This window comes from Nannospalax galili, unplaced genomic scaffold, assembly GCF_000622305.1.
Source record: "Nannospalax galili isolate Female #2095 unplaced genomic scaffold, S.galili_v1.0 scaffold1157, whole genome shotgun sequence".
NCBI lineage: Eukaryota > Metazoa > Chordata > Mammalia > Rodentia > Spalacidae > Nannospalax > Nannospalax galili.
Window position 1 is genome coordinate 753,114 of NW_008340118.1, and position 13,890 is coordinate 767,003.

At 46.6% G+C, this 13,890-nt stretch overlaps 1 protein-coding gene across 2 annotated transcripts; it reads left to right on the forward strand.

Moving 5' to 3' along the window:
- The first annotated feature begins 1,156 nt into the window (after nt 1–1,156).
- Nucleotides 1,157–13,623, forward strand: Mpc1 (mitochondrial pyruvate carrier 1). Of its 2 annotated transcripts, none has more exons than XM_008835108.3 (5): nt 1,157–1,313; nt 9,420–9,423; nt 11,796–11,892; nt 12,417–12,549; nt 12,983–13,623. In XM_008835108.3, the coding sequence occupies exons 1-5, from the start codon at nt 1,243–1,245 to the stop codon at nt 13,005–13,007; spliced, it is 330 nt and encodes a 109-aa protein (XP_008833330.1). In that variant the 5' UTR covers nt 1,157–1,242; the 3' UTR covers nt 13,008–13,623. The 2 variants fall into 2 exon arrangements, with proteins under 2 accessions (XP_008833330.1, XP_008833331.1); XM_008835109.3 differs by having other exon boundaries at nt 12,461–12,549.
- The last annotated feature ends 267 nt before the right edge of the window (nt 13,624–13,890 follow it).

Sequence of the window (13,890 nt, forward strand, 5' to 3'; positions counted from 1 at the left end):
CTGTTCGTCAAGCATCTTTTAAAAGACTCAGTAAAACCACCTGGAAAAATGAACCCCTTCGGTATTTTCCTTCAATTACTTTGGTGCCCCTCCACTCTCACAGGGTTTACTGGAATAATCCAGCAAAGTTAAACCTGAGAAAAGGCACCCGAATTTACTATTGTTAAAGGTGAAAATCACAAAACACCTGCTTTGCGTCATTCATAATTTTTTTTTCCTTTCTCCAGAGAATGCCTAAAGGTGACCTTCAACTTCTGAACAGTCTGCTCTCTAAAGCACCACCCTGTCTGATTAACACAATGCAGGACATGGAACCCAGCCAGGGTTTCCAGCAGGCAAGGCTAGAATCCTTCCAAAGGGTAAATGCCTAGTCCAATTAACCCTCGTGACAGGAAAGGTGAATGACCCAGGCAAGGTCTTCCAGAGTGCAGTTAGTAAACAAAGACTGTCCCTGTAAAGAACCTGGAGCACGGACAAAAGCATGAAGTGCACCCAGGTGTGGCTGGGAGGCCAAAGGACTCTTCCATGACAATGGGATTTCAGGAAGAGGATGCCGGGGTGTTCCTCTGCGCAGACTAGCAACATACCAAAGATTCAGAGTGCCCCTCCCTGCGCAGGAGGGGATGGGTGGAGGTGATGGGAGGTAGGGGGGGAGGAGGGGGGGGGTGGTGGGAGGTGGAGGTGCAGGAGGGGGCGATGGGGTGTAGAGGTGCAGGAGAGCCCACGCACCCCCTCCCGGTGTGCACACGGGCTTACGTAACCTTCACTTAAAACACGTGGGCGGCCACGCTAGCCCCTGGGCTGAAAGACGCGCCGGCTATTTTTAGAAGCCTTCCCCCTCCACCCGCGAGACTCCAGGCCCAGGCGGTCGCCGTCGCCGGGGGTCATAGGACCCACCCGGCCCCCACCGTCTCCGCCTGGGCCCAGCAGGGCCGGGCGAAGGGTTCGGTGCCTGGGGACCGCACCCGGATCCCGGACCCCGAACCCGGCGGACAGCGGAACGGCCCCTCCACGGCCCCAGCCCCGGGGCCTTAGGACTCGGCCGCGGCCGCTTTACGACACCGCGAGGGGCGGGCTGGGGGTGTAGCCCGCTCCAGCCAATCAGAGCCACCGCCTCCAGCCTCGCGCGTTCCTATAGGCCGAGCGCGGGGCAGCCATAAGGTGCGTCGGGGTGTCGTGAGGCCTTGGCGCTGAGGACGGCGGCGGGCGGCGGTGTCACTGGGCTGGGGCGCGCGGACCGTCATGGCTGGGGCGCTGGTGCGGAGAGCGGCCGACTACGTCCGCAGCAAGGACTTCCGGGACTACCTCATGAGGTGCGCGGGCCGGGGCCGGGGGTTCGGGGCCGGGGGTTCGGCCGGGGCCGGGGCCGAGGGGTCGGCCCGGGGGTCGACCGAGGACCGAGCTCCCGCCCGTGACGGCTACGCGGACCTCGGCGCTCCCCTCCGGGCTGCCCTGCCGACCCTGGGCGGCGAGCGCGGGACTGGGAAGGACGCGTGGGACTCGCGCCCGGCACCAGGCCCGTGTCGATCCGTTTTCCTTCCCTCGGGCACGCGGGCGGACGCTGGGGCCGAGGAGCCTCCGGCTGCTTTGTTTGGACGGGGTGTCCCTGACCCCGGAAGCCCCAGGGCTCGACGTGTGGACCGGGGTGGCCTTGAACTCCGGAGCTCCACCTCCCTCTGCCTCCAGCTACCTCAGCGCTTTCTTAACATTTCTGTGTACATGGCGGACCTTAGGCTCCTCGGAGGTGCAGCCGAGGGCAACTGCATAGTGTCCTGAAGAATCAAGTGCTGGAGCAGCAGTTGCTCTGGCAGAGGATCCGGGTTCGGCTCCCAGCACCCACAGGGCGGCTGAGAACCATCCTAACTCCAGTTCCGAGGAATTTGATGTCCTCCTCTGACCTCCTCCGACATTACACCACACGGAGCATTTACACCCATTTACACTTTAATCCCAGCACCGAGAGGCAGAGGCAGGTGGATCTCTGTGAGAAAAAAAGATCCACAAATCAGACTCAGTGAGTGAGCTTTGGTTCTCCCTGGTATGAAAAGAGCCGCAGAAAGCGTTACTGGGATCAGATGTGATCTCACGGTTAACCAGGACACCAGCCTTTCCTTCCCTGTTTCTCCCCTTGGAGTTTTGTTTAAAAAGATTGCCTTAGAATGTGCGGTGAAGCGAGACATGCTCCGTTTGTTTTGAATCTTGGTGTTGGCGGTTGTTTTGCTTTGTTTCTGTGTAGCCCTGGCTGTCCAGACCTCTCCATCTAGAACAGTCTGGCCTTAAACACAGAGATCGCTTTTCTCTGCCTCCTGAGTGCTGGGATTAGAGGCGTGTGCCACCATGCCTGCAAGACATTTATTTTAAGGGCTGAGTCGGTCAGTGTGTGTGCAGATGTAGAGACTCTCCTGATTTTCAAGTTTATATTAGAGATGCCTGTACACACACACACACACACACACACACACACACAAACACTCTGAGGTTAGATGCTGGATGTCAGTATTCTCAAGTTAATAAGGTTCTGACTTGAAGAATTTATGCTGATTACCATATGAGAAGTTGCAGGGAATACGCCCCAAACTGGCAGAATATTAGGGTTGGAATAGACCTTGGAAAGCACATCCCTTGCCGAAAACCGATCTCTACATCAGAGATGCCAACAATGCAAAATTGTCAGTTTGAGCCTTCAGGGGGAAAAGTAATACACAGAAACAGTTCTGAAGAAAGTAGGGGTTTTAGATACTTCTTTTGGTCTTTATGAGACAGGGTCCCCCTGTAGCTCCAGATGGCCTGGAACTGTCTATGTAGACCAGGCTGGCCTCAAACTCACAGAGATTCAGTGATTCAGCTGCCTTGACCTCCGAGTCCTGGGATTAAAGCCATGCACCACCACACCTGGCTGGTTTTAGATTTTTTTGGCTACCTTCTGTTTTTCACACCTTTTCCAGCACACTCCTCCTCTCTCTGCACACTGGTTCTCACACCCTGCCTGCCTTTGGTCGCTCTGAGCACTGCCCCCCCCCCATGTCAGTTCTTCCCAGCTTAACCTGTCGATGCAGTCCAATCCCAGGCAAAATGTCAGTGACGTTATTTTGTTGATTTTCTTTTGTTACTAATAGTAAATGGATTCTGGAGTTCGTTATAGAGTTTACCCAACATCACCAATAAATTAATAAAGACCATATGGAGAGACAGAAGACCCAGATACCCAGTTACAGTACTGAAGAGAACAAGCCTGGAGGACTGACACAGCCACTTTGTAGTTCACTGTAAGCCCACAGTAATTAAGTACTAGTACAGGAATGCACAGATAGATCAGTGGAACAGAATGGACAGCCCTAAGCAAACAGACATAAGTGCAGTCAACTGAGTTTTGGCCAAGGAGCAAAGAGTATCACAATGGTCTTTTCAACGGTGGTGCTGAGCAAGGGACCATCAACTTTTTTCTTTGGTCTTTTTGAGACAGGGTCTCCCTGTAGCCTCACCTGGCCTGGAATTCATTGTATAGACTAGGCTGGCCTAGATCTCACAGGGATCCTCCTGCCTGCATCTCCCAAGTGATGGGATTAAAGGCCTGTGCCACCACACCCGGCCTCCATCTACATTTAAGAGAAAAAAAAAAGAACTAAGTGGTGGTGCACGCCTTTAATCCCAGCACTCAGGAAGCAAAGGCAGGTGGATCTCTGTGAGTCAAGGCCAGCCTGGTCTACATAGTGAGTTCCAGGACACCTGGGGCTACAGGGAGACCTTGTCTCAAAAAGACCAAAAAAAAACTAGACATAAACCTTTTCTTTAATGAAAGCTTATTCAAAATTATATATGCATCGTGCTGGTTAGTTTTGTCATCCCCATCCTGGGAAAAAATTACCTCAATTGAGGAATTACCTCCATCAGATTGGCCTGTAGGCGTGTCTGTGGGGACGTTTCTTTTATATATAGAAATTTATGCATAGTTTATGCAGTAACTTGTTGCAATAGGAAAAGGCATGTCCAGTGAAAGATGGGTGAACTGCTTTCATTAAGATTAAAATGTGTAGCTGGACATGGTGGGCATGCCTGCAATGCCACACTCAGGATGTGGAGACCAGAGGATTTCAAATTCAAGAGCAGCCTGGGTTACATGATGAGACTCTTACCTCAACACAAAATAAAAAAAAAAAAACAATCTAGGTGGGAATAGAAAATGGAGAGAAGTCAAGGAGAAAATATTTGAAAAAAGAACTGATAAAGGACCAAAATCCAGTGTACAGCATTCGTTCATTACAAGTTAGCTAAAACAGTGCTGAAGACCTTAACAGATACCACACGAAAGACACCAGATAGCAAATTAACATGAAATTTGCTCTGTATCTCATGTTATAGAGAAACAAATGAGCTGCAACTAAACACCTATAACAATGGTCCACCTTAGACACTGACTGTGCCTAGTCCAGGGGAAGCTGTGAGGCCATAGGAACTCTGGGAGTACATGCAGGTGGTATAGTTCCACTTCCCGTTAAACTTGACTTCCTCTTACTATGGTGCATCCTGTAATCCTTGATATAAGAAATTGAAAACTTACTTCCACACAAGGACTCACACATGGCTTTATACATAAGTGCCAAAACTTGACATCCAACACATCATCTTCCAGCAGATGAATGAATAAATGGTACATCCATACAGACTGGAATATTGTTCAGTACCAAAAGGAAATGAGATACAAAACCATGAAAAGACATAAAGGAAACTTAGTGCATGTCACTAAATGAAGTGAGCAAGTTTAAGACTAGTATAGTGCATGTAACCGGGACTTAGAGGTTGCCTTTGTTGAAAACTGACTCTTCATTTGGGCCAGCAAAGAAATGTCTGATGGGCAGCTAAATGCAAGATGAAAGCTTGGTCAGGTTGGGATAGTAGTAAAGTCTGCTCCATCCCCAGAACATAGGTTTTAAAAAACTGGGAGTTAGCCATTATAGTGATGCATGCCTTTAATCCCAGCACTTGGGAGGCAGAGGCAGGTGGAGCTCTGTGAGATTGAGGCCAGCCTGGTCTACATAGTGAGTTCTAGGACAGCTGAGTCTACAGGGAGACCCTGTCTCGAATAAAATGAAGCAAAAGGCTGGGAGTGGTGGTGGCATGCTTGGAACTCTGGAGCGGGGAAGGAGACAGGCAGTTTCTGGGACTTGCTGTCCAGCCAGCCAGCCTACTTTGGCAAGCTCTAGGCCAGTGAGAGACCCTGTCTCAAAAAGAAAACAAAAACACAGGCTGATGGATAGCACCTGAGGAATGACAGACAGTTGAGGTTGTCTCCTGGACTACACATACAATGTGCATACAAACATGCACACACATGAATTGGCATCTCTGCCTTTCCTTCACATTGCATCTGTTTCCTTTGCTACCTTAAACTTGAGGTTAGATTCCTGTTCTACTCTGCAAGTAAACATGTTATTTAAGGAACAGTAGTCTTAAGACTGGTGCTACAAAGTTGATTTGTCCTAAATTTACCTGATTTCTCTCCTTCCCCATTGAAGTCTGAGGACAAGATCAGAGTAAGTGTTTTAGAATTCCAAAACCAGTGAGACTTGCAGGCAGATCACCCCATGAAGACTATTCCTCAGTCTGTCACACGTACACACAACAGGTTTTGCACAGAGCCGGACCTGAGATCATGATCAGCCAGACCACAGGCCCTCCACTGCCCTGGCTACGCATGCACCTTGCTCCTGCTTTTATCCCTTCCCCAAAGTAGTCTTCCAGCTGTTGGCAGCACTTAGGATGGTAGTCCCATTCCTTCCTGTGTGGCCACACTGAGTAATCGCTCTGCTTCACAGCCACATGTCTCTGGCTAGACACTTGGAGATGTGGGTGGCCAAATCCGGTCTGTTGGAACCCCAAGTCAGGCTTATGGCAACAAGTCCAGCCGGGTGATGATCTGGAAAAGGCCAAAGGATGGAATCAGTAAAAAGGTCAGAAGTTGACAAAGTGAGAGGGCGGGCAGAGCGCAGAGGATGTTTAAGGCAGGAGGACTACTGAGGACCGGAGCTGGAGAGACGGCTCAGCAGTTAAGAGCACTGGCTGCTCTTGCAGAAGGGCCGGGTTCGATTCCCAGCACCCACATGGAGGCTACGAACCATCCTTAACTCCAGTTCCAGGGGATCCAACAGCTTCTTCTGTCCTCTGCAGGCATTTTACAACACAGGTGCACTTTCTTACATGCAGGCATAACACTCATACACATAGAATAAAAATAATAAAAATATTTTTAAAGAACTAGTGATGACCCTGTAGTGATCCGAATCCAGAGAATGGACTCTCCACCAATGTTAAGTACACACATGTCAGCAAACCAGTGCAGCTATGTTTTGTCCTGTTCAAATAAAAGCAGCAGACCAAATAAAGAGAAAAGTGAGCACAGTTTGTATGTGGTTTTATATGACTGTCCTCAGGTTGTTTGGAAACCAGCTATGCTCACCACTGTACCACCGACATACCACATGAAGCTGTTGCTTCTAAACTTATCCTTGGAGCAGGTACTATTACATAACGGGAAAGGCATTTCTTCCTAGTTTAGCCCTGCAGAAGTATGCTTTTCATTTTTTTTTAATAGAATACATAAAATGTATGTGCCTAAGGTATGGTGTAAGTGTACCTGTGTCCCGCCGTGCCTCAGGAGGACAGACCCCTTGGAACTATAGTTACCAATGGTTCTTAGCCACCTTGTGGGTGCTAGGATTCAAACCCCAGACCTCTGCAATAGCAGAGTCCTAAATGTGAAAAACTAAATGATCTCTGTTGCTGTTTTCTGTTATTATGGCGAAATACCTTAGGCTGGGTACTTTAAGGACAAAAGGTTTAATTTAACTTTTAGTTTAGGAGGGTAAAAAGGTGAAGACTGTCTTTAGCTGAATCATGGAAAGACCTTGCTCTATAAAACCCACCCTTGAGAACTCACTCTACAAGACTGTTTAGGGTCTCCTTATATCCCCAGCTGGCCTGGAACTCACTATGCAGACCAGGCTGGCCTTGAACTCTCCCAAGTGCTGGGATTAAAGGCGCGTGCCACCATGCCTGGCTTGAAGTTCCTTCTAAAGGTGCTTCCTTGATAACCCAGTGACCTACCTCTTAAAGATTCCACCACGTTAACACTCCATGCCTGTGGACCAAGCTTCCAGGACACAAACTTTTGGTGATCAAATTATATCCAAACTATAGCAGTCTTTATTATGAGTACTAGATCCTTAAAGAATTTTCATAGGGAAAAAACTGTTCTTGGTAATTTATAGTTACATAAAAGGCCTGTGTTCAGTTCCTGAAAAAAAGGTATTTTAAGGAAAGTAGTATTTGAGAGAGCGACTTCCACCAAAATCCCTGGTCTGTCTGATCTGGTCAGGTGACCGGTCGCTCTTCTGAGAAGTGCTGTGCTCAGTTTGTACTTCCTGTGAGGTCCACTTTTGGTGATGTAATTTATTAGACTCTCTGTGCCTTTATTAGATATTTCATAATGGAACCTATCTAAAGTGTATTACAATTACATTGTGTCATAAATTAGAATCTCTGTGACCTTTGAATTAAAAAAAACCCACAAGAGTTGTTGGGTTTGAATATGTGCATAAAAGGTTTTATTGTTTTATTTCAATACCTTTGAGTAATTGAATTTTGAGATTTTTATCTTAAAAGGTTATCCTAGCAAGATAAACAGCTATTTCAGAAATCACAGTAGCTCACTATAAAACACTTGATGTATTTTTAAAATATTTGTTGTGTTTTTGTTGTTTTTGATACTTAAAGGGAACAAGCGGGGTGTGGTGGTACACACCTTTGGTCCCAGAGCTCCCAGAGGCAGGTGAATCTTGAGTTCAAGGCCATTCTGATCTACATAGGGAGTTCCAGGTCAACAGAGGCTACAGGGAGACCTTGTCTCAGAAAAAATAAAGGAGGGGGGCAAGTTTATGTTCAGGAAACATCATTGAAAGTTTCCACTGCCCACTCAGAAAGTCGTACATTCATTCAGTTGTTAACTTTAAATGCCAGGCATCATTTTAGGGTTTTGTGTCTTTTTTATATTTTTTTATTTTTATTTTATGTGTATGAGTGTTTTGCCTACATGTACATGAGTGCACCTGTGTCGAGCAATGCCGAGGAGCTCAGAAGAGGGTTTCCGGATTCCCCTAGAACTGGAGTTAAGGACAGTTCATAGCCGTCATTTGGGTGCTGGGAATTGAACCCGAGTCCTCTGCAAGAGCAGTCAGTGTAAGAAAAATAGGACCCTCCATGGCTGACAACCGAAACAGCACATTAGTACAGTTCAGCAGTGTGCTCTCAGCTTGTCACCAACAAAGGAGTGTCCATCCCCTGAAAGGCTACGTTGTCAACTTAAGAGTCCCAGGCCACCAGCCTGCAGTCTAAACAGGTGTGCAGGGTCACACATAGGCTTCAAGGAGTGTGTAAAAGAATATAAAATAGCTAATTAAGGGTTTTAGTGATTACATGTTCAAATTAAAATATATATTTATTTTATGTATATCAGTGTTTTGCCTGCATGTATGTCTGCACCCATGTCTTGCAATGCCCATGAAGAGGATGTCAGATCCCCTGCAACTGGAGTTACAGATGATTGTTAGCCACCATGTGGGTGCTGGCTTTCGAACCCTGGCCTTTTGAAAGAGCAGTCGGTGCTTTTAAACACTGAGCCATCTCTTCAGCCCCAAGTTAAAATACTTTTGACATCGCAGGATAACTTTAAAACTAATTTCCATTATCCCTCCTCTCTCTCTTTTCTCCCAGGACAGGGTCTCACTCCGTGGCTCAGGTTAGACTCCACTTGCTTCATAACCTTAACCTGACACTCTGACTTACAGTCCTCCTGTCCTAGCCTCCTGAGTGCTAGGATTAACAGTGCAGCCCTGTGTTCTGTTTGTTTTACTTTGCTGAAGGGTCTCCCTGTAGCCCCGGCTGGCCTGGAACTCACGATATAGACCAGGCTGGCTTCGAACTCACAGAGATCTGCCTGCCCCTGCCTCCCGAGTCCTGGGGTTAAAGGCATGCACCACGAACCCCGACCCTAACTTGTGGAAATTTTTAAATTACATATACCGCTTGAGTTTTTTATTTGTATTATATTTCTGTTAGACAGCTCAGCTCTGATAAGATGAAGCTTATCTTTCATAGAATTAAGATTTAATTGCATTAGGTCAAACTTGTTATTAGTTCTTTTAAAGACCTTTTTACATTTACTCATGTGGGGAAGGGGCATGCGTGCCATGGTCCTCCATATGCTCAGTAAGGAGCTTGAAAACTGTTTAGAGCACTGTTATTAAACTTGAATACAGGAGAGGTTAGAATGGACTAGAACTCTTGGAAAGGTCTGATTTTTTTCTTTTTGTTTTGTTTCCCCTATGTCTCCTCTGTCTGAACCTTGATGACTCCTCACAAAACAGTACGGTAAGAAAATTGTATCCATTCTGAGCATTTGTGGACTTTTTTACTTTAACAGAGAGACAATAGACATATTGGTGGCCTGTCTAGCCACCCTGTGAGATGGCAAAGTGCTCCAGGGGCCCTGCCTCTGGGCCCATAGCTCTCCTGTGCTTAGAAAGGAGCCTGTAATGTCTCACTGACAATAGTGACTTCAGAACTTGGCAGCCGATGAAGGAAAACAGAGAGAGGAGGAAAAACGGGCTAAGATGGTTCTTTCTGCGCAAGGAGCTGCCAAACAGACACAGACCTCACAGTGCTACTTGTTTCCATTTGAGCTTTTATAGCTAGGATTAAAAATCATAGAATACAATTATTTTCCATGTAACCATAAATACTAATCATAGAAGTCCTTATTTTTTAATTGACTCATCAGTTTCTAACAACCTAGATTAGATACATATTCCAAAACGGGGAAGAAAGAATTAAAGTATTGCCGGGCGTGGTGGCGCACACTTTTAATCCCAGCACTTGGGAGGCAGAGGCAGGCGGATCTTTTTGAGCTGGAGGCCAGCCTGATCTACATAGTGAGTTCTAGGACAGCTGGGGCTACAGGGAGACCCTGTCTCAAAAAGACGAGAAAAATGCTAAGTATGTTTATTAAAATTTTATTAAAAATTAAAATACTACACGAGATAGAAAGTATGCATTATCAACTTTCTGTGTTTCAGTGATTTCTACCTTGTGTCTGTTTGTAACAAGACAACATGTAGTCCATGTTGGTTTTGACTCACTGTCCTCCTGCCTTAGGTGGCAGTGCTGGGAATAGAGAAAGTACCACCACACTTAGCACCTTTGTGTGTTTAGGGGGTATATTTAAGTGTAGCTAGGTGCTCTACTTAGGGGGGTTTTTTAGCTTGTAGAGTTCTGTATCATATAATCAAAAACTACCATTCTTAACCTTGCTGTCACTTAACTAGCAATCCCCCAGGCTTCCAGAAAGTTTCAGATCTATGCCATTGTCTTTCCCCACTTTGGCAGAAGGCAGGGGTGTACCTGGTGGTAGATGGGCTAGGCAGGTCTGGTAAGCCCCTCTTAGAGTAACTAACTCTTCAGGCTTTGTTACAGACCTCACAGTCTGCCTAGCGAAGTAGACGTCCAGGCGGCCGTGCAGTGCAGAGCAGTGGGAAGGGGTGAATGGGGAGGTGCGGACGCAGTCCAAGTGGAGAGAGGAGAGGGAAAGGAAGGGTATTATGGAACAGTGCAGTTGGCAACGAAGTATCATCTAATAAAGGACAAGTAGGAAAAGAAGTCAGTAGTTTAATCAGTAAATAAGTACTTGTCCTCACAAGTCTGGGGATTAAGGGAAAGAGCAGAATGTCTCGTCGGAGTGTCAGAAGTGGAGGGTTCAGCATGAGGGGTCCACTTGGGTTCATGCAGTTTGAATGCAGGAAAACTAACAAGTCAGCCCAGAATCGCAGAGACTTGTCAAACCAATGCCTAGTTTACAGAGACTGTAACCCAGATAAAGCTGGGGGTCCTTGCCGTGCTGGCTGAATGGACACTGTGACATAGTTATCAAAGCACGAGCCTCAGAGTTTACGTTTAAAGCATGTTAACCTTCAGGATTTTCTTTTTTTTTGTTTCAATTTATTTTCATTTCATGTGTATGAGTGTTTTACCTGTGTGTGTATAAGTGCACCCATGCGTGCAGTGCCCACAGAGGCCAGAAGAAGATGTTAGTATATGTACTGCCAGAGCGAGAATAAGTGCTCATTTAAGTTATTGGTAATTTGATGAAAACTTGGGGAAGGCATTTTGGTGGACTTACACACATTACGGACAGTAGTTCTAATGAGGCTTAAACTATGCAAGGACAGGTTGTCTCACTTTTTTAATTTAAAATATTATTATTATTTTTATTTTATGTGTATGAGTGTATTGCTTGCATGTACATGAGTGCACCTGTGTCGTGCAAAGAGGGCTTCGGATTTCCCTGGAACTGGAGTTAAAGACCGTTGGTAGCCACCATGTGGGTGCTGGGAATCGAACCTGGGTCCTCTGCAAGAGCAGTCAGTGCCCTTAACCACTGAGCCATCTCTCCAGATCTGTGTCTCGCTTTTAAATTCTCTAACCAGATAGTCAGAAATTCCCAAGTTGTGATGTGGACATTGGTAGGGACCTTAGCACACAGCCAGGTTGTTGTGAGTGCGGGGCTCACCTTGTAAGAGCTGCTGGTTTGTTAGGAAAACAATAAACAGTTGAACCTCAGTGTCCCATGGACATGTGGTCAGCTTGCCAGGCATGAGGAGGACACGCTTCACACACTCACATGCTCACGTGGTAGGGGCACCGGTCCTGGCTCACCCACCTTTCTGCCCTCCTTTCGTTGTTCACAGCACTTCTGGGGCCCAGTTGCCAACTGGGGTCTCCCTGTCGCTGCCATCAACGACATGAAGAAGTCTCCAGAGATCATCAGTGGGCGAATGACGTTCGGTAAGAGCCCACCCAGGGATAGAGGAGGGAGGCACGGGACCCAGTCCCTGCATGACCTCAGCTTTACAGCGCCAGAAGCTGTGGTCTAGATCGGGAAGGCATGAAGAGCCCCGCCCCGTGGAGAGGAGCGATTGGAGGCTGAGTGCCTTGCCGATGTAGTACGCCAAGTTAGTCTGTGTCGTCGTGATTATTCTCAGAGCCAGCCCAACAGGTTTTATTATAAACTTGATCTGGAAAAGTATCAGTAAGTTTACTTGATACTCCAATATTTGAATGTAAAAATGAAAGAGAAGGTATAAATAGAAATTCTTTGAAATGATAGATTATAAAGAACAAGAAGATTCTTGCTAAAAAATATGTTCCTTAAACGTTTAATGAATAATAGACATGCCTATACTACAGTAAGTCTTCCTGAGCCTCCCCGTTTTGGAAGATTTTAAGTAGCAGCTCTTAACCATCTACCACAGGGAGGCCCCCCGCCTCGTGTCCCAGGGTTCACGGTCTCCACTTGGGTGTTTTCACAGCCCTCTGTTGCTACTCTTTGACTTTCATGAGATTTGCCTACAAGGTACAACCTCGAAACTGGCTTTTGTTTGCGTGCCACGTGACAAACGAAGTCGCCCAGCTCATTCAGGGAGGACGGCTCATCAACTACCGGTAAGCAGATTTTAATTACGTCGTTTTGAGGGTTAGAATGAAGCTAAGATCTTAAGAGGCGGGGGGTGGGGGTTGCTGGAGAGGTGGCTCAGTGGTTGGGATGCTTCCTGCTCTTCAGAGGACCGGGTTCGAGTCCCAGCACCACGGTGGGTAGCTCCCAAGCCTGTAACCCCAGCACTTCACTCACGTGCACACTCTCTCTGACACACATACACATAATTTGAAAAGAATAATTACTATTATTTAAAAGGGGGGATAATGGGGAATTGGAGTGTGGGTGTCTGTGAGAAACTTTTAAAACGTGAACGTTCACACGAAGTAGGATGTCAGCATTGTTACAAACCACGTGTTCTAGGAAAGTGTCTCCTGAAGTCCTGGAGCCTCCGAGACTGGCGGGATTTCTTTCTCATTGGAATGGTCTGATTATTTCCAGGATGAGCAAGCAAGTGTCTGCGTAGCCTCGTGAGAGCCGCCCTTGGTAGGGACCGCACCAGCCACTGCTGCCGAGCCTCAGATCCATCCGCGTAAATAGACTTGCTGAGGGAAAACATGGAATGCTGTGTTTAACGACCACGCCACCTTCATAGAAATTGCCGAGAGTCCCTGAACCAACTCTGTGCTGCCTTACAAGTGCTAAAAATTTATTTTCCTTCATCAGCAGTAGCTCAAAATATGCAACTAATTTAATAATTCTGAATGATGGTTTTATCTCCAGTAATCTATAGTAATACATATAGTATCTTTTGGGATTTGCATAACAAAAACCAAAGGGAACAAAATTTTGTAACTACAAGCACTTATGCACTCAAAATTCTTGAGGGTTGGGGACTTAGCTCAGGGGTAGAGCTCTTGCCAAGCAAGTACATGGCCCTGGGTTTGGTCCTCAGCTTCAGGAAAAAAAAAAAAAAATACAAAAAATATTCTTGACTTTTTTTCTTTAATGACCATAATATATCTAATAGTTGACCACATATCTGAAACATGTTTCTAGTGGTGAAAATGATCTGTGATTCCCATGCAGTGTGTATATTCAGAGGCTGTAACTTAATGGCAATAAATGATTTAAATATTTGCTATGTGAGTATGACTAAAATCATGCTGTATTTGTTAGGAAACTGCAGAACTGTATATCTGAAAGGATAATTTTAGGTGAAAAAATAGGACTCCTGGGAACTGTCGGGGCAGCTTGAGGAAGCACGAGCTGAGGCTGTTCTGTGGAGAGCCCTGGCCTCGCTGCTCAGTCTCCATTCCTCTTTAGGTAGACCTGGGGGGGGGGGGACACGGACCGGAAAGGATATGATACAGCAGTGACAAAACACCTGACAGCATGGCAGGGCCAGA

Bases quoted from the DNA above. Each gene is read 5' to 3' on its own strand.
- Mpc1 (XM_008835108.3), top strand. From the start codon at position 1,243: ATGGCTGGGGCGCTGGTGCGGAGAGCGGCCGACTACGTCCGCAGCAAG. The intron at 11,893-12,416 runs GTAAGAGCCCAC...GTGTTTTCACAG, and splicing joins CAGTGGGCGAATGACGTTCG to CCCTCTGTTGCTACTCTTTG. The intron at 12,550-12,982 runs GTAAGCAGATTT...GATTATTTCCAG, and splicing joins GGACGGCTCATCAACTACCG to GATGAGCAAGCAAGTGTCTG.